This window comes from Neopsephotus bourkii, unplaced genomic scaffold, assembly GCF_033783945.1.
Source record: "Neopsephotus bourkii isolate Nb327-2 ecotype Australia unplaced genomic scaffold, CSIRO-AGI_Nbou_v1 NB_1589, whole genome shotgun sequence".
NCBI lineage: Eukaryota > Metazoa > Chordata > Aves > Psittaciformes > Psittacidae > Neopsephotus > Neopsephotus bourkii.
In genome coordinates, this window is record NW_026902065.1 from 1,802,468 (window position 1) to 1,827,594 (window position 25,127).

A 25,127-nucleotide genomic window follows, 5' to 3' on the forward strand; every position below is an offset into this window, starting at 1 on the left:
TTCATTGTTCTTTTCCCCACCACCCCCACTGCTTTACCAGTATCTTGAATCTGGAATAAGCCAAAAGCCTTTCATCTTATCAGGTGTGGTTTATTGCCCCCTGGTTACACAGTAATTTTGGTCTCCACTCCTTGGAGAGGTCATATGATGGGATATCAGCACAAGAATTGTCAGTTCATTGGACAAATAAGGCAGGGCCTGCCAATACAATTATAAGAGCCTGATAAGGAAGACACAGAGAAGAATCAGCAGGAGAAGGAGACACAACCATAGCAATTTAAAAGGTGAGGGGCAATCCCAGAAGAAGGCAAGAAATGCCAGTGGGGGCAGGGAAAGGGAAGGAACAGGAGTGCATTTAACCACACATTCTCCCCACAATAAGAATTAACAAGACAGAAAAGGCTCAGGAAAGGAATCACTGGCATCCATTCTCATTATCCAGGAAATCTTCTCCCCTTCGGTGGATGCCAGCCTGGGAGACACAAGCAACTGTTGGGATAATTACCAAGCTAGCTTCCCTCATAGCTCAGAAGGGGAAAAAAAAATGTTTTATCTTTAGGATTATAGGTGGGGGGCAGAGGGCACTAATTCCTATTCCTAAGCATGTTGCAGAGGCCATCACTTTTTCTCTTGTGACTGATAAGATTGGATGATGTTGAAAAGCACCTGTTTGGAAAGTTCAAAGGGTTTCCAAAATTGTAGAAAAGAGAATCTGAACTAAAGCTGATGGGTGGGGGACATAGCTGAAGGCTAACCTGGGAACTGCAAGCGAGGGAGGTTTCTCTCTTGTATGCAAGAGAAGTTCACAAGGTTTCTCTCTTACTAGTAAAACACTCAAGGGACAAGTATTCATCCTGCTGGTTAACTCTGTAATAGTACAAATCCAATGGGTTTGCCAAAGATTTCAGCCTGAAAGCAGAAAAGGAGGATAACTGCCCCACCAACAGGATTTACCAACAAGAAGTAATCCTTCCCAGAGCATTTTCCACCTGGGTCTGTGAGGAGCACACATCTTCCCAGGAGGTTCGGAGCTCTGTAATCTGCACTGGCTGGGGGATGCAGGGCAGTGGGTAGGATGGGCAAGACTTTACACCCCCACTTGTAATGCTGCCTTCCCCAGACACAGGAGCGTATGTCTTGGTCCCAAGCTGATCAGCAGTGAGGAGCAGGCGCATGTGCTCACTCTGAGTGGCCTTTGTTTTTCCTCCGAGCGCTGCTGCAGGTCGGCTGGGCACGGGTGAAGAGAGACAGGCACATGCGTCTTGGTGCACACCGAGAGCCAGGAGAGCAGGAGAACACTCTCTGCCCAGTAGCCACTTTGGCAAGAAGATGACAGACCCCCAGGGGTGTGCTGGCCAGAGGAAGCCCAGCCTGTCCTTTTCCATAGAGGAGATCTTAAAGAAACCTTCTGCCAGCACTGCCCTAAGTAGGGAAACCAGGAACAGAAGTAGCTACGCAGAGAGACCACCATCCCTAAAAGCAGTGTCACCACTGGCCTTTGGTAAGTACCAATTATACCACTTAATGAAAATGCTCCTTTCTTTTTAACCCCTAGAGCTATCACATTTGATGCAGGGGGGCAGAACTAGATGATCTTAAGGTCCTTTCCAACCCAAACCATTCTGTGATTCTATGATTATGTAGAATTTTTATTCTTTAGCTTTTGTAGGAATCTAGGATTTCCTGAATCAGGTACAAATCATTAATTGTATATACAGAAATGATCCTTAAAAAAAATTATTTGCTTTCAACTTTGCAGTAGACTGGGCTCTGTTCCCAGGCTTTGGTGGGATTTTATACATTATGAAGTCCCAGTGTCGTTGGAGAGGTGGGTATGCAACCTGAACAGTTACTGCAAGTAGCTCTCTTCAGTAACAGTGAGAATTGTTTATAGTAAACAAATACAACACCGTCCCAGTGTCTTTCCCTTTAGAAAACAATATTCTTGTTATTAAAATAAAAAAATCCCCTGCCATAAGGAAGGACAGCCATTCAAATTCAGGAAGTTACCTAAAATTGCTGAAACATACTGAAGTTGTTGCAGTTTCACTTAAATCAAGAGCTGACTGTTGTCTGGAATTACAGCCAAATCTCACATTAGTACCATTCTCTGATAAATTTGACTACTCATCCTCAAGCAGGAGAATTGATCTGCAAAGGTAATGCTAGCTAAGGAGTGTTAGAACTCAATTGCTGGAACAAGAAAAGAGAAAGCATTTGTGTTTAATCATTTCTCCTTATCATCAGGGACATTAGGTTTTTTCATAAACTAAAGAAAGCCAGCTAGTAGAAAACTAGCATGACTTCAATCTTACCAAACCAGCAGTGCATTAGCCTTTTTAACTTCAGTTTCCTCAGCTTAGTTACTTTGGCCTTGAGTGAACTTTTACCCCCCAGAAATTCTCTCTTTTATTTTCCTTAAACAAAGACCAATGGCCAGAATTTTCAGGATTTAGTATTCCTTCTTTTTTAATTTACATCATCCATGAAATGGAGATGTTTTAAGCATACAAACACATCCACTTAACTTGAAAATGACCTGTAGTTTTGACAGAAAAGTTTCACTCACCTCTCGCTCAACTGCTTTTAACAAAGCTTAAGGCTCCACTTCAATTTTTGTAACACACAGACGTTCTTTCATGGGTTCAGGTCCCCATTTCCCAGGACACTGGATGAATCACCCAGCAGTAAGGGAGAGACTTTCTCCAAACCCTGGCAGTCCAAGTAATCATTGTTTATTTGCATAGCTTCAGCTCTTTTTATGTCCGTAAGTGGATACTGACCTGGACTAGAAAGAAAACAAGACCTAAATTGGGAAGGAAACTACAATGAAGTGAACACCTCACTTACTATTGTAATGTTAGTCACCAGTCCCACTAACGCTGCCTCTCAGCCATGCTTTGCACAAGATTTGCCCTTTGTCGCTCAGCTCTGACACAGGGTAATTTCATTCACTCTGCACAGAACTTGTTTCCTAACCATGGGGCAGAGACAAGCCCACAAGACACCTTACAGATCTGGGAGCCCCAAGCATGGGGCTGAGTACGCAACCGCTGTCTTTGCGCCAGTACCCGCGCCTTTCCACAGAAACCTATGTGTGGGGAAGAAGGACAGCATGCTGCTGGGTTTTCCCAGAACATAGGATAACTGACATTGGGTGGGAGTTATTGAGGTCATGTGGAAGTCCAGCCTGCTGCGCAAAGAAAGGACAGCTTTGAAGACAGACAAGGTTGTCTATCTTTGAAGCTGCCACAGTGAGAGTTGCTTGGCTGTTTCACTACTGGTGCTGTTGGAGGACTGCAGCATTTAGAGGCCTCCTAAGGCTGCCAGTGCAGATTGGACTGGAACAACAGCAGGCCCAGGTCATGTTTTAAATATGGCCCTGAAACAAGTAAGAGCTTGGTATTTTGTAGGAGTGGACAACATATTGTGCTTGCTGGTGATTCATCCAGTGTCCTGGATATTATGCTTGCTGGAGCAAGCATAATAGAGCTTGAGTGCCGAAGGAGCCCAGGTGCTACATTGTGAAGGGGTAGAAATGCTGGTGTGGGCTCTATGGGGGGAGATTTTGTGAACTCAAAGTCCTTTCCAGAGGGCAGTTCCTGTGCCACTGGATCCAAAGTGAGACAGATAACACCACTGAAAATGGAGTCAGCGCTGTTCATAACATGGACCATAGAACTGCATTTTAACAGCATGAAACTCTTCTCTGAGAACAGAGAAGCGTGTCAGAGACAGGACCTTTTTATATTAAGTCTGTTTTGTGATCAATATGTTGAAGCCCTATTTTGTTGTATGCTTCAGCTAAGCGTGCTGCTCCAAGTGCAAGGTCTGACAAATCTGTATGCAGGACATGATGGGTTCCTAGGACTGCATTACTGCACTGCCAGCACTGTCTCATCCCAAATTGCTCCACCTGAGAGTACAGTCAGTTTTTCACCTTGAAAGCAACGCAGGCAGAAAAGCCAGGCCTCGTCACTGACTTCGCTTCATCACCTAGCCAAGTGAGAGATTGTAGCTGTACCAAGGGAGAATAGTAACTCTTTTCTCCCCTGATAGAAAGCCAGGTTGGATTAATACACTTAAGGCAATGTGAAATGTTAACTTATGAAAATAGTAGATTCATTTAGCTGTCACTGGAGCTAAGCAAACAGGAAAGCTGTAGAGATATTCCAAACTGTTGTTGTACATTGCTTTTGCTATTGACCAAGAGTGTTTAAAAAAAAAAAAAATCCTGAAAATGAATCTTTTTCACTGTTGGTTTCTCACTAACACCAAATTGATACTTAGGCTTATTACCCTTTGTTTTCCCAGCAGAACTGCCGATTTTTGCAGATAAGGTTTATTTATTTCAGAAGTGCAATACCCTATGCTGTACATCTTGGGATAATTGCTGTATTTCATCAGTCATTCAACTTCATGCCATATAACTGCCATTAAACAAGTTGTGTAAATAGTCAGCTATATGTAATTTGCCTCAGTGCTGGCCAAGGTCAGGGCACTGAAATGCGCAAGGGAACTTGTTGGAAATTCCAGGAGGGGACACACATCCAGCTCCTTTCCCAGAACAATTCAACACTGTTCAGCAAAGAAGGAAGTATTACAGGTCAGACCTGAGTTATACCTTACTATGGATTTTAGGAACATTTCCCATATCCCATATGGTATGTATCTGAACCAAGCCACGATCCGTATGAGAGCGAGCTGGCACCACACACATACTCATGGCTACCAAAAGGTAAATACCAGGGCCAGAAATTATCATCCACCCCATCTGCTAATCTAGGCAGCCTAGGTACTGAGATCACACTTGTCTAAATATAGAATTAAGAGCTGAGGAGATGGGTAATACCAGAGAACCAGAAGATGCAGAATGTCAGAAATTAGGGACACAGACAAAGTTTGCCCTGGAGTAAGTTCCCAAGAAAACCTGGGAGTGCTAGATCAGATGGCTTCTAGAGGTTGCTCCTAACCTAAATAATTCTGTGATTCTTTAACAAAAAGGATGTTGTGATTTACAGTTGCAGCCTCTTATGGAAAGCTGGGGCAGGACTTGATGATGTATGAGAAGATCTCTGGGCCTGACTTTGAAGTTTGCAGGTTTTGCTGAGTGTAATTCCTGTGGCACTTGGAATAAGGACTGTGCAGAGTTCCCAGGAGTGTGTGACTTTCCAGTTTTAGTGAGCTTACTGCATACAAACACAACTACTAGGTGGCCTGAAACTGCATCTGTTGATCTGACATCTACTGAAAGACTCTTACTAAGTTAAAAAAGGAACAGTGAACAAGAAGACATTTTAGTATTCAGTCTGCGCTTTCCATCTCTTCTTTTAGTCACGATGCCTCAAAAGGGTAACCATGGCCTTTGCAAGTGACACAAATAAGCATCCGCCAAGTGCTGCTCTCCTCCCTAGTGCCAAATCTTTCATTTTAAACAAAAAAGACTAGAAGGCTTATTTCAGAAGAAATCCTTCTTCTGAAATCCCTGGGAACTTGATTTCAATGTGCTTGAAACTACATCTGAAATAATTGTTCATTACTCCACCACCACTGAAGTTCCACCAGCAGGAGGTTCTTTATCAAATCAAGGAGAGTTTGGGATGAGTACGTTACACCTGGAAAATTAATAGTAAAAGTAGTAACAGATAGAGCAGTTTTGTCATTCTGCCTGTTATGCCCCATTATGTTAAGGACATGCAAATTAATAGGAATACAACTGTTGCTTCACACACAAATATCAATATGGTGATTGTTTACTTCACCCTTAGCAACACTCCACCCAGCTTTATTGCAAAAGAGGAAACAAGCTGAAGGAATAAAACTGAACAGATACCACCTGGCCAATATCACCAGTTCATCCCACCATTTACAAGGCAAAACAATCCACCTTAAAAAAAAGGCAAAGAAGCAAGAGAAAAACAGCACAATAAAAAGATGCTTCCATATCTCAGTGACAGGCTTTTCTGTTCACAGCTGTAGTAAGATCTTAAAGTCATAAGCCCTATGCCTACAACAAGTCTTTCTCTCCAGTAATTACACAGAAAGGCTTAGATGGAACTTAGGCCATCTGAAATAACCTCCCACTTCCAAAAGGAAATCTTACTATCTTGCAAGATATTTCCTATCCTTTCCTATGCAATTGAAATTTAAGCTAAAAAGACCATTTTGAGCCACAAGTCAAAGTAATTTCTGTGCATGACAGTATAAAGTGTCTCATGTTGTGCCAGGCTGAAATGTCGTAGCCATCCCTGAAAAGAAAAGAAAAAAAATAGAAAAAGAAAAGGCAAGAAAAAAGAGAGAAGAGAGAAGAAGAGAGAAGAGAGAAGAGAGAAGAGAGAAGAGAGAAGAGAGAAGAGAGAAGAGAAGAGAGAGAAGAAAGAAGAGAAGAGAAGAGAAGAGAAGAGAAGAGAAGAGAAGAGAAGAGAAGAGAAGAGAAGAGAAGAGAAGAGAAGAGAAGAGAAGAGAAGAGAAGAGAAAAGAGAAGAGAAGAGAAGAGAAGAGAAGAGAAGAGAAGAGAAAAGGGAAAGGGGAAAGAAGAGAAAAGGGAAAGGGGAAAGAAAAGAAAAGGGAAAGGGGAAAGAAAAGAAAAGAAAAGAAAAAAAAAAAAAAAAAAAGAAAAGAAAAAAAAAAAAAAAAAAAAAAAAAAAAAAAAAAAAAAAAAAAAAAAAAAAAAAAAAAAAAAAAAAAAAAAAAAAAAAAAAAAAAAAAAAAAAAAAAAAAAAAAAAAAAAAAAAAAAAAAAAAAAAAAAAAAAAAAAAAAAGAAAGAAAGGAAAAAAAAAAGGAAAGAAAGAAAAGAAAAGAAAAGAAAAGAAAAGAAAAGAAAAGAAAAGAAAAGAAAAGAAAAGAAAAGAAAAGAAAAGAAAAGAAAAGAAAAGAAAAGAAAAGAAAAGAAAAGAAAAGAAAAGAAAAGAAAAGAAAAGAAAAGAAAAGAAAAGAAAAGAAAAGAAAAGAAAAGAAAAGAAAAGAAAAGAAAATCAATTGGAGGAAATTTCACCCCATGCCAATTTGTAGGTATTTTCATAGCTCTCTGCTGGAGTGACATGAATAGACACTAAGAAATACTGGCTGGCCTAAAGAAATATCACTTTAGACAGTCTTCTTGCTTGTTCAGGACAACAGGTACCAGAGAAGGTTGCAATGCAAACAGAACTAGACTTTAGGGCTCCTAAGTCTCAGATATGTGTTTTAAGCTCAATATCATCTACCTTTAATCTTATCCTCCAGAAAACTTCTTGATCTTTTCTGACTCTCTTTAGGGTTCATAGCATTCTAATTTACGCTTCTATCTCAAACAACCGATCCTCCCACTCCTTTTCACCAGTTCACAGCGACATTGGTATTTTCCCATCTGCCGAGGACAGTCTTCCATTCCCTCCCTGTTTTCTCCTCTTCAGTCTATAATTATTCTATCCATGCACACACAAAAGTTGTGCTCATCACTGGAGTATGTAAACATCTCAGAAAAACAATCAGAGGGAGGAAAGTTGTGTATGAAGGATGAAGATGCATGAAAAGTCTTCTATAACTTAGAAAATGGCAGTGTCATTCTCAGAAAGCTTTAATCACTGCTCGTAAAAGCATCTTGCTCAGGTACTGTTACATTCTTCATTACTGTAGGATATAAGCACCACTGATTCTGTAGCATACCCATTTTCTCAGCATCACATCTAGCAAAGGAGTGCATCTAGTCCTCGATTTAGGGATGGGGGATTGAGATATAAAAAACCTATGCCAACACTAATTTTCTCTGAGTTATTGAATAAATCATTTAATACCAGCCACGAGCCAGTGACCACTGCCAGGTCTATCCTTCTCCTTCATTCCACAAATATTGTTCAAAACCTCACCTGTTTTCTTACCAGAAAACTCAAACCTAGTTGATCCAAAAGGAATTAAATTAATCTCATTTTGCACAATACTCCTCAAACACAGAGGTGGACCTCATACCAGGTTTTTAAGGTTCGCAGGAAATTGTGTTTGGAAGTTTACCCAAAGATTGGTGATAATTTGAAAAGATAACATTTGAACAGTCATCCTTTATTGACATGAGGCTTTGGCTAATTTCCAGTGCTCTTGTAACTGCATTTTCTTCATGTCACTGTCAGCTCTCTGTAAAATTCCTCATGTGGGCTCTCACCGAGGGCAAAAAGGGGCACTTTGTCTCTGGATGTTATAATTATCATTGTTCCAAGGCTGATCACAAATAGAACTGTTATTTGTTCAGAAAATAAAGTTCTTGACAAGTCTAAAAAGTTAGATGCTTTGCCAATGCACCAGCAGTAAAATATGTATTAAAATAATGGAGTTTCTTCCAGTATAAACTGTTGGGGTTCATGCATGCTGTTATTTAGATATAAGAGGGGAACAGCCACAGGTGCTGCAAACCCCAGAACCTAGGTATGGGTAACTGCTCGATAAAAAGACGCTTGCAGTCCATTAATGCATTAAGATTTTAAAGTTCTTTGGTGGTAACAGCAGCCAAACCTGTGCTGCCACATTCACTTCAGTGTTATGTTAAACATGGAACCTAATGGGTCCATTATGGTTATGAGTTGCCTCTTCCTCTGCCTGTCCCAGCAAAGAAATCCAGGCATGGAGGAAAACTAGATCAAATTCTAGGTTTGACATTAAAACAGCACACACATGGTTATCTTGTCTCTGAAGAGTCAAGCCTTGATTGCATCTACCAAGGGCAGCACATAAAGCACTAGGAACCAGGGATTATGGTGAGGCTGTAGTGTAGAAGAAAGGAGGTAAAAGAGTGGGAGTATTTGGTCTAGCATCCTCTCTTGCGATACTAAGAGCCACCAACAGACCCAGCCTGAGCAATGCAGCTTCCCAGCATATTATACTTCAGTGTATGTCCTTCCGAGCTCCACTTACTCTTAAAGAAGAGTAAGCACTCACTACATCTACAAGGGCAGAAAACTAATTTGAAAGATATTTGCAGTACCCCTGTACACACAGAGCTGATAGTGCTTGTAATGAGGCAGAAGAAAGATTATGGCTTCTGTGACCAATTTCATCACCTAGCACATGTCACCACTGACTACTACTGCGGTTACCTTCAGCTCCGACAGTCACTGTTTGTAGTGCCCATGCTCAAATCTAACATAACCATATGGCTGCACTTCCTGAAAATGGGCCAATATGCACTTCTCTTATGTTTGTCCTGTCAACAAGAGCATGCAGGGGATTTCATGAAGATGAGTTAGCTGTCAGTACCTTCCTAGATATCACCAGTGTCACCTATCACAAAGGCAGATGGATACTGTTGACGTCATGGGCAAAGGCTGCTTCTAGAATTATCCAATGCCAAAATCTGAGAGGCAGGCAGCCCAGATGTAGAAGAAAGGACGAATGGACCTAAATCAGGGAAGACAATGACCTTTAGCTTATTCTGGCTCATTTTCCTGTAGGGTAGATGTACCTACAGGGACATTTAAGAAACGAACAATTTTTAAAAGCATTTGACATACAGCAAATTCCATAGTGATCTTGCTGACAGATTTTCAGAGCACTCCATATCTACTGCACTTCCTAGTTGTTAGAAAAGGCAGCCACTGATTTGGGTACTGACAAGGAAGCTCAGCTTTCTTGACACTGGGTGTGCCTCCTTATTTCAACAATCCCTTCTTGAAAATATTCCACAAGGACCATTGAAAGTTTTAAGGTGGAAAGAAGCAGAGAACAGGCTGGATTTTAGGGTCAAATTCACCAGGATCATACCTCCGCAACATGGGTTCATCTTGGCATTGATGCACAGCACAGAAGGATCAAGGCCATTTTAAATATTATCAGGTTTGAATGCTAAAATATTTAGCCCACATCCATGCTTCTATTTTTTCACACAAACTGGAAGATGCACTGAACAATGGCTGGTTTATTCAAAGCTATTTTGTGCTATGTCCTTCACAGATTCCAGCAGCAGGAGTCAGTTAGGCTGTGACTTATATTCAGCCAAAATGCTTCTCCCTGCCATGTGTACTACACCCATAGCCAGGGCAAAGAACATGCAGGCAGCTTATTGCAGAAGACCTACTGACAGCCCAGCTTCCCTCCTGGGCGAGGATGCACGACATCAACACCTGAAAGGCAAAAGAAAACACGAGGAAGAGGAAGATCAGATATGTGATTTTCCAGTGGGCCATCCACTTCATGGTGAGTGCTTCTACATCCAGACTTTCTCCCACAGTACCCAAAACCATAGCTACTATCTTACAGTGATGTACATGGCAATACCTAGTAACAGATGTCACAAATATGGCTGAGTCACAGGGGTGATTCTTCAGTGTTGCCACCGAAAACATGGAGACTCACCCTTTGAGCTAAAGATCTAAACCTGGCCTGCCAACCCTACCAATTTTAGTGATAGGGACTGCTTGGGGTGTTTATTACCCTTCTAGTTGGGGTGGCAATCTACAGTTACCGTGTTCAGCAGCATCTCTTCCCGGGTTGTGCAACGCCTATTTCCTGGCAAATGGGCATTGCACAACGTGGGGAACAAGGCTACTGAACATGACAAATCAGCTCCATGTGTTCCATACACCTTGGACCCACTGCACAGACAATGAGGTCATCAGCATGCACACAGGCAAACTGTCCATGTGCAGTAGGTCTGGCATGCAGGATGGGCCAGGCAGAGTCAAGCCTGGCTACGTTGGCAGGTCTGGTAATCTCTTTAGTTGTGAGACCTGGTGAACAGCAGTATGTCTCTTAACCAAAGAAAAGGGTAATACAAATATATTTTGCCAATATGTTGCACAGAGGCTTTAAACTAAGTAGGATGCATGGTACCTGAACAAGACAAGTTCCTAACAGACAGACTGAAGTTTATTTGGAGCTTGTGGCAAAAAAGTGCTTTAAGTTCTTTGGGTTTTAGGAAAGATTAATACAGATTATCATACTAACTGAGAAAACAACTCAGTAGCAGCAATAAGGTGTTTCCTGCATAGTTTGTTATTATTCACTCCTTTCTGAAAGAAAAAAAAAAAAAAAGGCAATTCCAATTAAGGCCATGGAAGACTCCTAATGGAGCTCATGTGACCACAGATGCAGTTGTTCAGCTGGCTTCACTGAGATTCACACATCTTCCTCAGCCCATACTCTGCAAGTTGCCAAAGGAAACATTTCTCTCTGTGAAATACATTTGAAAGAAAAGACTTGTTCCTGCTGCTGCTGCTATGGTATACACGAGTCTTGTGATGAGCTGCTGTCACCTCCTTCTCCTGCATGAGACAGCATCTGTCTTGACACAGACAGAAGCCTTGTAAGATAACTGGATATTTTAGCCTATCTCTGTCCTGTAAGCTGCATGCAGCTGATGGCAGCAGGGCAAAATCAAGTTCCTCACAGAAGAGCTAGGGCTGTAGGTACCTGGTATTTGGAGTTGCGCATGACGGCTAGAAAGGAATATATTTCATGCAGGAGGGAGTCCCCAGCCACAGTAATCACACCGGAGCTGGTTGGTGGCTTTCCCAGGGTGATAGAGGAGGGAGGCAACTATCCCAACTCAGCACTTAGCCTCATTGACCAGCACAGTGGTTGGTACCAGCCTCATCAGCAAAGCAGGCTGGGGAGGGTGTAATTATCTGCACAAAGCCAAGCCAATCTGAGCAGGCCCTTTCAATGGAAACATATTTTAAAGGCATTTGAAACAAAATCCCTCTGTTCCCTGGTGGCAGTGGGGTTTTGAAACCAAGCAGAGGTTTAATGATCTGCCATTTTCTAGGCTAATGGTTCCTGCAGTTGCTGAGCCTTTGATGGAAACTGGCTCAAGGAGGAGGGGAAGATCCTGAAGCACTGGATTGGCATTTTCCCTGCAGTGCACAGTGATGTTTCATATACCGTTCATGCACTGTGTCATTCTTAGCAGAGAGCTGGAGGCCTGGGCTTAAAATCCTTTCCAGCATCATAAGCTTCAGCCTCCTTTCTCTACTTTACATTAGGGGAGAAGAGCTGGCGGCTCTTTTTCTCCTGCCTCTGGCTGTGGCATGAGTCATCTTTGCCAGCCAAGGTCAGTAGCATTTCCTGCAGGAGAGGTAGACTGCACCACCCTTGAAAACAGCCTCTAATCCTTACATTTTGTGCTGATAGCAAATTAACTTCCCTTTCAATGCCTATCAACTCTGTGGTGCTTCAGACACACTCTTGGCATGGTAACTATAGTCTGATTATCGGTCACCTAACAAGGCACAAGGGCAGTGCCAAATGCCCATAGCATGTGCCATGGAGGTGTCCCTAGGACTTCCCTCACATCTGCACTGAGGATGCCAACAAGTGGTCAGGGCAATGGCACTAACCCTATGCACCAGGAGAACTTTCTGATGTGAAAGACACCAGAAGTCCTTGGCTGGACATTCCTTTTCCTCTTCCTCACAGCCCACCTCTATCTCTATAAAATACCTGCATAATTTGTGAGGAAGGGCAGTAGGCTCTGGCTAAGAACACACATCTGTACAGTGTCAGGGAGCAGAAGAAATCAAGAGGGCTATGCAATCACCTTGGTGGCAGGAGAACTGGGGTTTGTCTGGTGCTTTTTTGGATAGGAAGAGAAAGATGGGGAGAAGGCTGTGACATTATGCCCTTCATGGGCAGGTAGTCTGAGATAGCAACAGCACCCCAGCTGTGTCATGACTGTGAATTTGGAGGGTATTTCCAGCAAACTCTGTAACTCTGTAGTGTTCCTAAAAATTTGTTTCTCCCAAAAAATGCCTTCTGTGGCAAAGTGGCTTAGAAATGCAGTGTCTTCTAAACTTAACAGATTTATGCCCTTATCACAAACCATTTACAGGAAGCAATGCCTCTTGCACTTTGAACTTAGAGGCTGCATTGTAAGCAAAAGAAAGATAAAAGCCCTCACATGCAGGAGACATGCTGGCAGTGACATTTAGTTTTGCTAAGCTCCTATTTGAATTTGGAAGCCTTTGCTCTGAATGTTGGGTGCTCTCGCCTGTAGTCTTCTGCATGAAAAACTCAGCAGAACCTGTTCAGAAAAACTCATTCCTGAGAGCAGTGCTTATAAAATCTGGTTTAGGAGACCACTCTGAGAGAGGCCTTTACTTTGGAGCTGGGTACAGACTGTGCTTGGGCCAGCTCCCTGTGAAATGATTAATTGCTGCTGGTTTGCTGTGTACAACCATCATTGCTAGGGTCCTCAAAACTTAAGAACAAGGAGGGCAAGCTCTTGGGAAGGTCAGTCAGCATCCCAACAACACGCCCCAAGGTGTGAGCTCCCACTTTCCATTTAATTCCTTCTCTCTGCCCTACATGACACCCCTGAAACCTGACCAGCTCACGACAGCCAAGCACTGGAACCTGAGAGGATTACCTGCCCACATGCCTGTGTGAATTGCTGGAGACTGCCACATACAAAATCCCAGCCTACTTCACATCCTTATGGGCAATTCTTTTGCAATGTGTTCTACACATGCTGGGTCTGGTTGCATACATCCAAGCGTGTGTGCTCTAACTACATCCAAACGAGTGTGCTCAGCACTGCACATAGGCAATAGATGCAGTCCTTTACTCCAGAGAGGGAGCAGTCCATACTTCAGAGAAGCCAGACAGATAGCAACATCACCTTAAGACACTGGCAGATGCCCAGTCTTGTTAGATTTCTTCTCTGAGAAATAATAGGTAGAACAGGCCTCAGTAAATGGAGCTGACTCCTAATTCCAGCAGAAATTGAAGGTTTCAGGCCATTGGAAAAACTGGAATGTGTTATTTCCTTCAGCTCATGTCTTCTTTATTCACTGTAGAGGAGGATGCCATAATGAGTCAATGTCACCCAAATATTTCCATAGCAGATATCCTCTGCACATTGCTGACTGGAAGCCCAGGGATCTTTTTATTAATTTTTATTAATCAAATTATTTTATTATTATGATAGTATCTTTGATCCCAAAGCATACTGACAAATTCTTGTGGCAATAAATGCAATAGGAAATTTAGAGATGATCTCAGTTCTGGAGAACTTCCAGTGTAATTCATGTCCCCTCTGTAATTGATGTCAGTTGCATGCATCTTTACCTTAGTGTTAATGTTCTCTCTAACTCCATAAATTAATTTGTACTGTTCACTTGTGGACAATATGGTTAAATCCATGTACCCGTGTGAAACACCATGGTTTATCTCTTGCAGAACAGTCTTTTCCCCAATATGCTGGCTTATCTTAATGCCTTTATAAAGCAGCCAAGAGACTATGAAGCATTGTGTAATCACAATCCCAGATAAATATCAGCTGTCCAGAATATGCCAAAGGGACTGCAAGAAAGGGCATAAGCATCCCATTATCCTGCAGAACAAAAGGAAGCAATTCTAAATGAAAAGGAAAAGCAGGAGGAAAAAATAAATGCCTATATATATAATTTGGCTACCATTAGCTGTCTTACCAGTCTTCTGTTTATCAGCATGAATAGACCCTGCACCCATGTGTCTCTGAAGTGCAGTATTCCTATATACATTTAGAAATGCAGCAGACCATTGACCTTGTTTTGGTGCGTTTACCTGAGGCATTGTTGAAGGCTGGTTCTTTGCTTTTCTCCCTCTTTGAAGACTGACTGTTTACAATCACACCTGAATCCTTTACTCCCACCCTTCAGATTCTGTTCACATAGAAGTCTCACTGATACAAGTGAGCACAGAAGAAAGCAAAGCTGTCAGCAGTTGGAGGACTATAATAAATACTGCTTGTATTGTTTCTTTGTGAGTTTGTGGTTTGGGGTTGTTTTGTATTTGTTTTTGTTTACTTAGAGCAAATGTTAGCATTCAATGCTTTCCTCTATCAGCCTCTGCTGTCCTGGGAACTCTGGGTCTGAAGGGTGTATTACACAGGACCCAGAGATTAATTTGTTCCTGCTAGTCAAATCTGTGTAATGTGACCATTTGTAAAGCTGATTGCACACCTCGATAAGCTTATTTCAAAGGTCTTATGAGTACTTATTTAGCTTCTCCTAAATTAGTATCATGGAATCATAGAATGGTTTGCATTGGAAGGGACCTTAAAGCTCATTCACTTCCAACCCCCTGCGACACCTTCTAGTGGAAGGCATGGACACCTTTCCACTAGACCAGGTTGCTTTGAGCCCCCTTCAACCTGTCCTTGAACACTGCCAGGGGTGCGGCAGCCACAGATTCTCTGGACAACCTGTGCCAGTGCCTCACCACCATCATAGTGAAGAATTTCTTCCTAATAGCCAATCTAAATCTACCCTCTTCCAGCTTGAAGCCATTCCCCCTTGTCCTGTCACTACATGTCCTCTCCAGCTTTCTTGTAGGTCCCTTTAGGTACTGAATGGCTGCAGTAAGGACTCCCTGGAGCCTTCTCTTCTCCAGGCTGAACAAGCCCAACTCTGTCAGCCTGTCTCCATAGGAGAGGTGCTCCAGCTCTCTGATCATCTTCATGGACCTCCCCTGGACTCACTCCAATAGGTCGACTTCCTTCTTATGTTGGGGTTCCTACAGCTGGATGCATTACTGCAGTTACCAGATCCCAGCAGAGTGGAGCAGAGGGGCAAAATCTCCCTCAACCTGCTGGTCATGCTCCTCTTGATGGACCCCAGGATATGGCTGGTCTCTGGGCTCAAGCACACACTGAAGTGGCTCATGTTGAGATTCTCACCAGTCAACACCCCCAGGTCCTTCTCCTCAGGGATGCTCTCAATCCATTCTCTGCCCAGCCTCTATTTGTGCTTGGGATTGCCCTAACCCACATACACCAATGCTGTAACCCCATCATGGAAGGCCACCAAATTTGTCAGACATGATTGTGAAGCCATGCTAGTTGGCACCAATCACCTCCTTATTTTCGATGTACCTCAGCATAATTTCCAGGAGGATTTGCTCCATGAAGTTGACAGGCATTGAGGTGACACTGACTGGCCTGTAGTTCCCTGGGTCTTCCTTTTTTTTCCCTTCTTAAAAACAGGGTTTATGTTTCCCTTGTTCCAGTCTGTGGGAACTTCACCGGATTGCAACAGCATCTCAAATATGATGGATAGTGGCTTATCCACTTCATCCACCAGTTCCCTCAGGACGTGCAGACGTATCTCAGGAGGTCACAGGGACTTGTGCACCTTCAGGTTCCTTAGATGGTCCTGATCTCCTCTGACAGCGGGTGATTCTTCATTCTCCCAGTCCCTGCCTTTGCCTTCTGCAACTTGGGCGATGTGGCTGGAGCACTTGCCGATGAAGACTGAGACAAAAATGTTGCTGAATATCTCAGCCTTCTCCATATCCCAGGTAACCAGATCTCCTATTTCCTTCCAGAGAGGGATCACATTTTTCAAGTCTTCCTTTCACCATCGACATACCTGTAGAAGCTTTCCTTGTTGCCCTTTGTGTCCCTGACCAGATTTATTTTTGCCAGGACTTAAGGTTTCCTAACTTGATCCCTGGCTGTTTGGACAATTTCTCTGTAATCCTCTCCCTGTTTCTACCCTCTGTAGGTTTTCTTTTTGTGTTGGAATTTCTCCGGGAGCTTGTGGTTCATCTATACAGGCCTCCTGGCATCTTTGCCTGACTTTCTCCTTGCTGGGATGCACCACTCCTGAGATTTGTCTGAGAATTTTTCATTACATCTCCAGGATTTGGTACTTTTAATTACTGTTCTTTGAAATTGAGGGCAAGCCTTTACCTACTGTATTAGCAAGTGTTTTATGCTGAAATGGGAAACTAGGGAGTGCAGACTCTGAGCCAGGGATGTAAACAAGCATGTCTGATTGATGTCTAGAGGTTTGCAGGTACAAATAACCACAAAGAACAGCCGAAAACAGGCTGCCTGCAACCTGCAATAAGCTCAGCTTTCTCCATGGGCAGATGGCTGTTTTCTAACAAAAGCAATTGATCAAACACTGTGGGGATAGTAGTGGGGAACCTGTTTTCCCCAGTGAGAACCACTATCAGATGAGGCTGGCCACTGCTTCTAAGGTAAAGTTTGACAACTGCTGAACCTTCACAGAAAGTATATTTCAAGCTTGATATTTAGCTGAATGGAGAAACTACATATATACCTACCACAAATCCATTTGAATCTGAAGGAGTTCATGAAGATGCAGGTCATTTAGCCTAAGTACAGATTTGAACACACACTCCTGTCAGTTGTGGTCCCTCATACCATGGCCTCCATGCTTCTTCCTCCAGATACATCACTGACTGCTGGCTGTGCCAGAGTTACACACAACACCTTTTCAGGGCAGCAGCATTTGTACACACTGTCCTAATTTTTCAGGCAGATGGGAAGGGTTAAACTCACCAGGGGCTCAAGTTGATGACGGGCACCATCCTCCACCACCAACTTCCAAGTGAATGGTTTCATGCATAGCATCTACTCTGACAAGCAGACTGAGAAGCTCATGTGATCACCATTACCCTGATATTTTTAGAATCCCTGCTCATTCCACCTGAAGTCTGTACCTGTCTGCATTCCAGCCATGCTCTGGGTGATCAGGCACTGAACTTAGTGCCAGGGTGGAAGCAACTCTCCATTGAAGAGTTGTGGATTGAAGGGAAGAAGTCATGCAAGTTCAAGTCGTGCTGCTCTGTCTTATCTTTGGCAGTGCCTAAACGGCCAGCAGCTGGATCCTAAATGCTGCATTTTGCTAGCAGGAGGATCTATCCAGAGCACATTGTACCTATCCAATTAGGATCAGTATCACTGGCTATACCAGTCCTTCTTAACAAAGGCAGAAAAGCCACTTTAATAAAGATTACCACGCTGCCGTACTCCCACTTAAATATTGAAGTAAGCTCTTTTGAAAGCCACAAGCCACCTCCTTAACTAGGAGAGGGACTACAATGGGCACATCTCTGTACACAGGCGAGCACATTTTGTCCTGATGCCATCAGCACCCTCTAATAACTCTGATCGAATAGCAATTGGGTTTGGGTTTTTTTGCTATGGGCTTTGTGGCAGGGTGTCACTACAAGAGGCAACATTCAGAAAAGCCACATGAAGGAATTGGCTGGAAAACCCACATATGTGTAATTGGATGAATTAAAAAGAAGAGACAGAGGAACACCTTTTAAAGGGTCTAAAAAGGAAAAATAGAACTTAACCAGGTATAATGAAGCCCTTTTTCAGTGCTCGAGTTTCTTTTTGAGAAACAAATGATACAACTTTATGACATAAAGAAAAACATATTTCTGAGAATATGCAACTAAAGCTACTTTCTTGATTATGTGACTACATTCTCTCTTTTTGTCAAAGAAGCAGCAAAATCTTTGGATCTGGTTATTGCATACCATGAGAGGGTATCTGTCCAGAAATGACAAAGAGTATTGCAACAAGATAAACTGATCCCACCAGCTTTCATCTACCTACATTATGTACTCCAAAGCAGATATGTGCCACCACTGACTTCCAGCCTTCCTCTTGGGTTTTTAATTTCTTATCCCTACAGGCGATAAGTATGCACCCTTGTAATAAGACCAAGTAGTCTTGATATGGCAGTCTTAGACTGCTAATGGGCTAAATGCAAATGGGAAATGCAATTGCAAAGATCTCCCTGAAGTAGCATTTATCTGTCTGGTTCAGGAACACAGAGCAGCTGAGAAACAGCACTACAAGGTGTACCATAGGCTATATGCCAACTATAGACTATAGTCCAGAATGAATTTGCCCAAGCATGGCATTGCTGCACCTGCACATCTTTTACTTAGCAAACTCAGGTACAAGCAGTAGTCTTCAGTACTGGTTTGTTCATACCTCTAATATCTTGTGACTGTGTTATACTAGACAGTGAAAATAAGGTGTAATACACTAAGCTAAAACTGTGTAAACAAGCAATTGCAAATCAGACTCCTTGAGTTATGCATAGTATCAGAGCCTTAAATTCCCTTACTCATTAGGAAAGGAATGATGAGGGGTGAGGCTTCATTCCATGTGGATATTTGGAGGTCAGAGATCAGATAATGAAGTAAGTTGGGAGGGACCTCTGAAGACCACCTTGCCCAACCCCAGCTCGAAGCACAGCCAGCTTAAATCAGGTTACTTAGACCTTTGTCCAGTCAATTTTAGAGTATCTCCAAGGACTGAGACTTCTCAGCCTCTCCAGTCCCATGTCAGACCACCTTCATGGTGGAAACCATCCTGTTGTGCAACCAGAATTTTATTTGCTGCGATTTTTACCCATTGATCTCATCCTTTCAGCACTCACCTTCAAGAAGAATCTGTATTTCTATGAAGATCAGATGTTTCAACTTGCTCCAAGTCTGACCTAGTAATAAAGCCAGATCTACAGGGACAAATGGAGCCTGTTACTGAATTTAAAGGATCTATGCTGCTTTATCAGTGTAGAGAATCTTGGTCCTTCCAATGCCAATTTTCCAATTGCCAAGGCAATGTGTAGACAGCTGTATCTCAAAGTGTCTGCAAATGCTGACATATTTAGCTGCTTGATATTTTCAGGCTTGGTTTCAGCTAACCTGCAAGTGACTTTCAAGAGAGCATAAAACCACACTTGAATAGCCCCAGCTTTTACATAGAAAATAGTTCAGGAAACTCAGACAGAATCTTATTTCCCCAGAGACTCTAGAGCCACGTTTGTAAAGCCAATGTTACACTTCCAACACTTTCTAGCCTTATATCTTCCACCCACGTTCTTTATTAGACTGTAATTCTGAATGCAGTTGTTTGCTGTGGGATCTCTAAGCTAAGGTCCCAAGGCAAAGAGAAGTATCAACACTACAGTCAGAAAAAGTTTTATCTTGCAAGAAAAAATGTTAACATATAGCCCCAGATTTTTTGTATTTTTATAGGGGTTGTTTTATAATAAACAAAAATAGAACGACAGAAAAAAATGCACTTTTCTAGATTTCCTCCTGTCAAAAGCCTTGATTAGTTCACAGGAGTCTATTTTGTTAGCAATTTAATTTCCAGCTGAAATCAAATCCTGTCTTTCAGTCTCTACTGGCCCATAGCTCATGTCATGTTATTGTATTTTGTTTAATCTGATGAGTTTCAGCTTTGAAAAATCTGGTTTCAGAAGGATTGACACTTCTGAGCATTGTGTAGACCTTTCCCTTACATAAGAGTCTTATCTGTAAAAAAGTTCACCTTTCAAGAAGGAAAGATGTGGAGAATGTAAGAGTGAACTGATAGGGAGTTTCTTTTGCCTGTCACTAAGTTATCTGGGTCATTTTCATACCAAAAAAGGTGTTACGAGACACCAGAAACTAACAAACCTGTTCTCTCTGAAGCTATGCGCTCTAGTTCTGGACTCTTCTTAGCTACCGGTGGGACAGAATACTGTAAAAGATTATCTGACAGATCAATTTCCCATCCCATCTCCAGCACAGTTTAAAATACTGTGTGGTTCAAGGCAATGGATCTGCCTCCTAGGTACCGTAAGATGTTGAAGCTCAACTAAAAGTTTCTTCTCAAACCTACACTAGCTATGCACAGCCTTTGTTATCTCATTCTTGTATATTCTTTGTAGGGTAAACTTTGTAGCTCCTTCTAAACTCATGATCTTCAGTACTGAGTTTGTTCCACACCTTGGCCCTGTGGAGATGGTATTCCATTGCTTGTAGCAGCTGATTTCTTGAAATCATCTAGGTTGATTAATCCAATGAGCTCTGTACCAAATGCCCTGCCAGCACCCACAAGTTCTTAAGGTGGTAACCAAGGACAGATAGTGACATAATTGTCTCTGGTGTGTATGAACATACTCTATGGAGAAGTCCTCCAGCTAGCATGGTCTAATAGTGTAAACCATTCCTTTCTAGCTCAGGTAGTAGTTCCTGGTTTGGGCACTAAAAGTCTTGCCTTAGCCTTGTTTCCCTATTAGGAAGAGGAGAAGATAGCTGTCATCATATGTGCTTACAGGCAAGAACTAATGAATGCTGTTTGTATGGTGTCTGCTACAATGAGGGCTGATAGAGTTGGCTGATGCATTCTGATTCAATACTAAAATCTGCCTTTTTTACTTATTACTTGATGTGACATTTTAGGTTTTCAAATGTAGACGGTTCTTAATTTGCTTAGTCATGAAATTGTATTTCAGTTCATTAATACTTTTTTTAAAAGGAACACTGGGATTTTTTGTTAGTTCAGAAATTTTTCAGGAGCTGGGCAGGTTTGTTCTCTTTCTCGTGAAGGCTTTCTGATTGCTTGAGTAGGCTGCCAGGGTATACAAAACCTGGCAGGACAAGAACCCTTCCAGCATCCCAGGTGTTTATGTACAGTGGAGACCACAGGAACCAGGAGGTGGTCACAGTTTGAGCTTGGATCTCTTGCTCCACTCTTGAAGTGATGGAGGTAGACTGCAGCTTCTCCCAGGTTTGTGGAGCCACTCTTCTACCTTGCATAGAAGCAGGAGCTCAGCTCAGTGTTCAGGGATACATAAAGGACATCTCAGGGAGGCCTCAAATTGCTGAGACCATGACAAGGTTGAGGCAAATTTCACTTGCTGTCAAGATCTGCTATATGAAATGCCTTGTGCTAGAGAAATCTAAATACCGTATGTTGTCATGATACACGCACAGCTGAGAGATTTATTACCATATGACAGAACATGATGTGCTTGACAAAATATAAGTTTGGTACTCAAACTTACCTCTCCGCAGTATCTCCCAGAACGATATGGAGGCCAGCCTCATACCAGAGAGGTATGAGGTGAAAATCTTCCAGACAAGAGACACCATTATGAACTGTTAGCTCTTTCATATCTACAGGGGGCATACAGTGCCCTGAAAATATATATTATCAACACTGATATTTTCCTTTTAATCTATATAGCAATAAATCCCCCTTACAGCCTTTTTGGGGGAAGGGTCTAATAGATGCAGCTTTGTAGTCAGGGCATCTTAGGAGAGGGTGCCCATTGCTATCGTCAGCATAAACGCACAAAATTATTTCTAATTTCAGATCTCTCTCCCAGTAGTGCCAGCAAGATTCAGTGTAAATACCATTCTTCTCTTGGGGCTGAAGCCAGCACTGCAGTCTAATGAGTAATACTTTCACAGCCCAGTGAAGTCTAATGACACAGATTTAACTGTGTTGGACATCATCTTCATTAGGCTGCTTCTGAGATACATGAGTATTGACAGTTATTTATGATAAATGATGCTCCTCTGTTATTCTTACATGTCTGATTTCTTTTCAAAGTACCCAAGAGGTTTTAGTAAAGATGAAATACAATGGAATGTATTCTCTTTACTGATCCCCAGGTATTGTGTCCTAGGCACCTTCCTACTAAGGTGGACAGATTTTTTTAATCCCTTATATTCTGTCTCAACAGAGTTACAATGAGGTTTCAATTACAGAATGAAAAATGTCATTTTCTGATTGGCACAGAGCTCAGGTTATATTGACCAAGGTATTTAGTTACCTTTTTTCACTGTTTTAGCATCCAAAAGGAAAAGTTTATGCCAATGGTTGAGCAAAAGGGGCACATAAAGCAAAAAGTCTCTTTGAAGGGACTAAGGCAGACTTCTCTGGTTAACCGCTCCCTTTAGGAACTGTATTGCATCTAGTTACATAGTATGAATTCGTAGTTATCATGAGACCATGTAAGACCAAAGCAGTTATTCAAAAAGGTAATTATCCTCAAGCAATGTGGTGTCATTGCCAATTACTTCAGGTCCCTGAGTAGCAAACTTATCATATTAGAATTTTTATGCTCCTATCAGGCTGCAGTTTTCCAAGCTCAGCAGAAAAAAAATCTGTGACTCACAACATTTAGGGGATAGTTTTCTACACTGGTCAAGCAATATCAGCTGGAAGATACTTCCAGTGCCATTTGTGCATCAGAGAGGATTCCAGCTTTGGGATGAGGCAGAACTCCACGTTCTGCAGCTCATCTGCCTTAGAACTCACTTCTGTTGCTCCTTTCTCCTCATCCTTGCAAGATATCAGCCCTTCAAGTATCATTTCAGAACAACCTAGACTACATTCAGGTTTACACCATGTGGCATACTGAGTTCATAATTTGAATAATGCACTCTGGTGTACGAGCACATGTGCAGGAGTGCTGAGGAAAGTGTTTAGTGTGGTCCCACTACCGCAGGTGAAGGAATAGAGCAGCCTGGGAGTCCCTTTAGGAATTCACAGCAGCCAAAGTTCCCTGTAGGGTGCTCCATGGTTTTTAAGGCCTTGCAGTTCTTAAGGTGAAGCTTGTTTAGAAAGTCCCCACACCACAATAGTGCAATGAGGAGAATACCATGAATTTTCTTTGTAAGGTAACATTTTTAATGACACCGTCACGCTGAAGTGAAAATGCTGGCTATGCCTAAATACTGCCAGGGGAACGGTATGGGAAGAAAACATCAGTCAGTTTGGAATGGTTGACTTCTCTCTACAGCATTCACACATTTTGAGTACTCTGATATTGCAGGATGAGAAAATTTATCATAATCAGTAGAGTGACAATGGAATAAAATAATACCTCACAGCTTGAGGAAAGCAAGTTAAGATCAGTATGATGGGAAAAAATAGGGATGGAAAATTTATGAGCTGAAAGATGGTGATTTGTTACAGGCATGAGAACAGCACCAAGACAAAATACAGCTTCTACTCTTTCATTCTGTTTACATTAAGGGTTTCTTCACAAATAGTTAATACAGGATTGCATATTAGCAACAGATGTGTGCATGTGACTAATGGAATTTCATAGCAAATCCAGGGCTAGTGTGGTTAAAATACATAGGGGTTTCTAGCCTTTTACGTGCAGTGGATCCATGGAATTAGCACTGCAAATGGGCTCCTTTGACTCTTTGAACGACAAAGGAATTCATTCACATTCACTGCTGGGTCAGGAGACAGTCACCTATGGTAAGCATATTTCTAGAAGGTGCTGGAGGTGCCATCCCACCTGCATAGCAATTTACAGAGATTGCTGGATTTCTGAATCTTCTTGTGGCCCTGTGGCATTTTCCTATAAAATGCAATACAACTTTTCTTGTTTACACAGTTGAGAGAAAAGGGAAGCGGAGAATCCGGACAACATTCACAGCCGAGCAGCTCCAGGAACTGGAGAAGATTTTCCAAGTGACTCACTACCCAGATGTCCATATTCGCAATCAACTGGCAGCAAAGATAAACCTCCCAGAAGCCAGAGTTCAGGTACATTTGTCTCCGAAAGGCTATGCTCACTGCAGCAATTCTTTATTCAGAGTACATTCTTAATAGTTTATGCCTGGCTGACAACACTAATGAAATACGTGACCTCTATGTTACCTTACAGAAAAGGCCAGTATCACTGCTCTCCTTTTACAAATAGGGAAAAAAGTATTTGTCACTCAGCTAGTACTAACCAAATGGGATTAATCAAAGGGTTAACAGGAGCTCTAAGCATACTAAATGCATAGCAAATAGGAGTTACAGATGGTTATGAGCAACCTGTTGGACTCTGTACTGACAGAAGGGCCATTTATGAAAATAATTATTAATCATTTTTCAACCTTTTATAGACTAATGTACATCCAGTACAAACTGTCATCCACATCCATCTTCCACAGGGTTTCAAGAAAATAAAAATAACTGCCCAAATGAAAATGCTTTCCTAATGTTCTCTATTTTGATATCACAGGCTATAAATGCCCTGGCTGTAATTTCAGTGCATGAAAACTAATTCAGTTCCCCCCCCAGCTGTAATGTAGTCTTGCTGACTGTGCTTAAAACTGACCCCAAATGTTTACTGCATATGAAATCTGCTACATTAAAATATACATTCCACTGTGTATTGGAATTTGGTGTTGTTTACCAGGCACTGTTGTGATGATTTTTGCATGAGTCAGTTTCTGTACTTGCCATAAGGCGAGAATCATCAGTGTACTTCCATGCTCATATTCAACTGTAACAATTAAAGTTCAACACCAAGCAGTTTATTGATTATGACATGTCTGGGACTATTGACTAACCATGATGACATTGCTTTATAGTTAGGTGACAGGGAGAATTGGAACAGCATAGCCATAATATGCCCATTAACGATATCATTGTACCCACAATGCATTTCCAATGGTATAAAGCACAAGCCGGGCTACTAGTCAGTGCTCCCAACAGAACAGCAAATCACATGAAAGAACAAGGCAATCTTCTGTTTAGAAAATATTTATAATCTGTAGGCTGGAAAATAAAGAACAGTTATCATGGGAAACATCAACCTGAGACGTAGGCAAAAGA

General features: G+C 42.0%; 1 protein-coding gene across 1 annotated transcript in view; it reads left to right on the forward strand.

The window, feature by feature from the left end:
- The first annotated feature begins 1,225 nt into the window (after nt 1-1,225).
- ISX (intestine specific homeobox) overlaps nt 1,226-25,127 on the forward strand; it is a 29,233-nt gene continuing 5,331 nt past the window's right edge. The window contains exons 1-3 of the mRNA XM_061371728.1: nt 1,226-1,501; nt 9,920-10,162; nt 23,914-24,065. Of these exons, the coding sequence (XP_061227712.1) occupies nt 1,330-1,501; nt 9,920-10,162; nt 23,914-24,065 (567 nt within the window). The 5' untranslated portion in view covers nt 1,226-1,329. The remainder of the gene's footprint in view (nt 1,502-9,919; nt 10,163-23,913; nt 24,066-25,127) is intronic.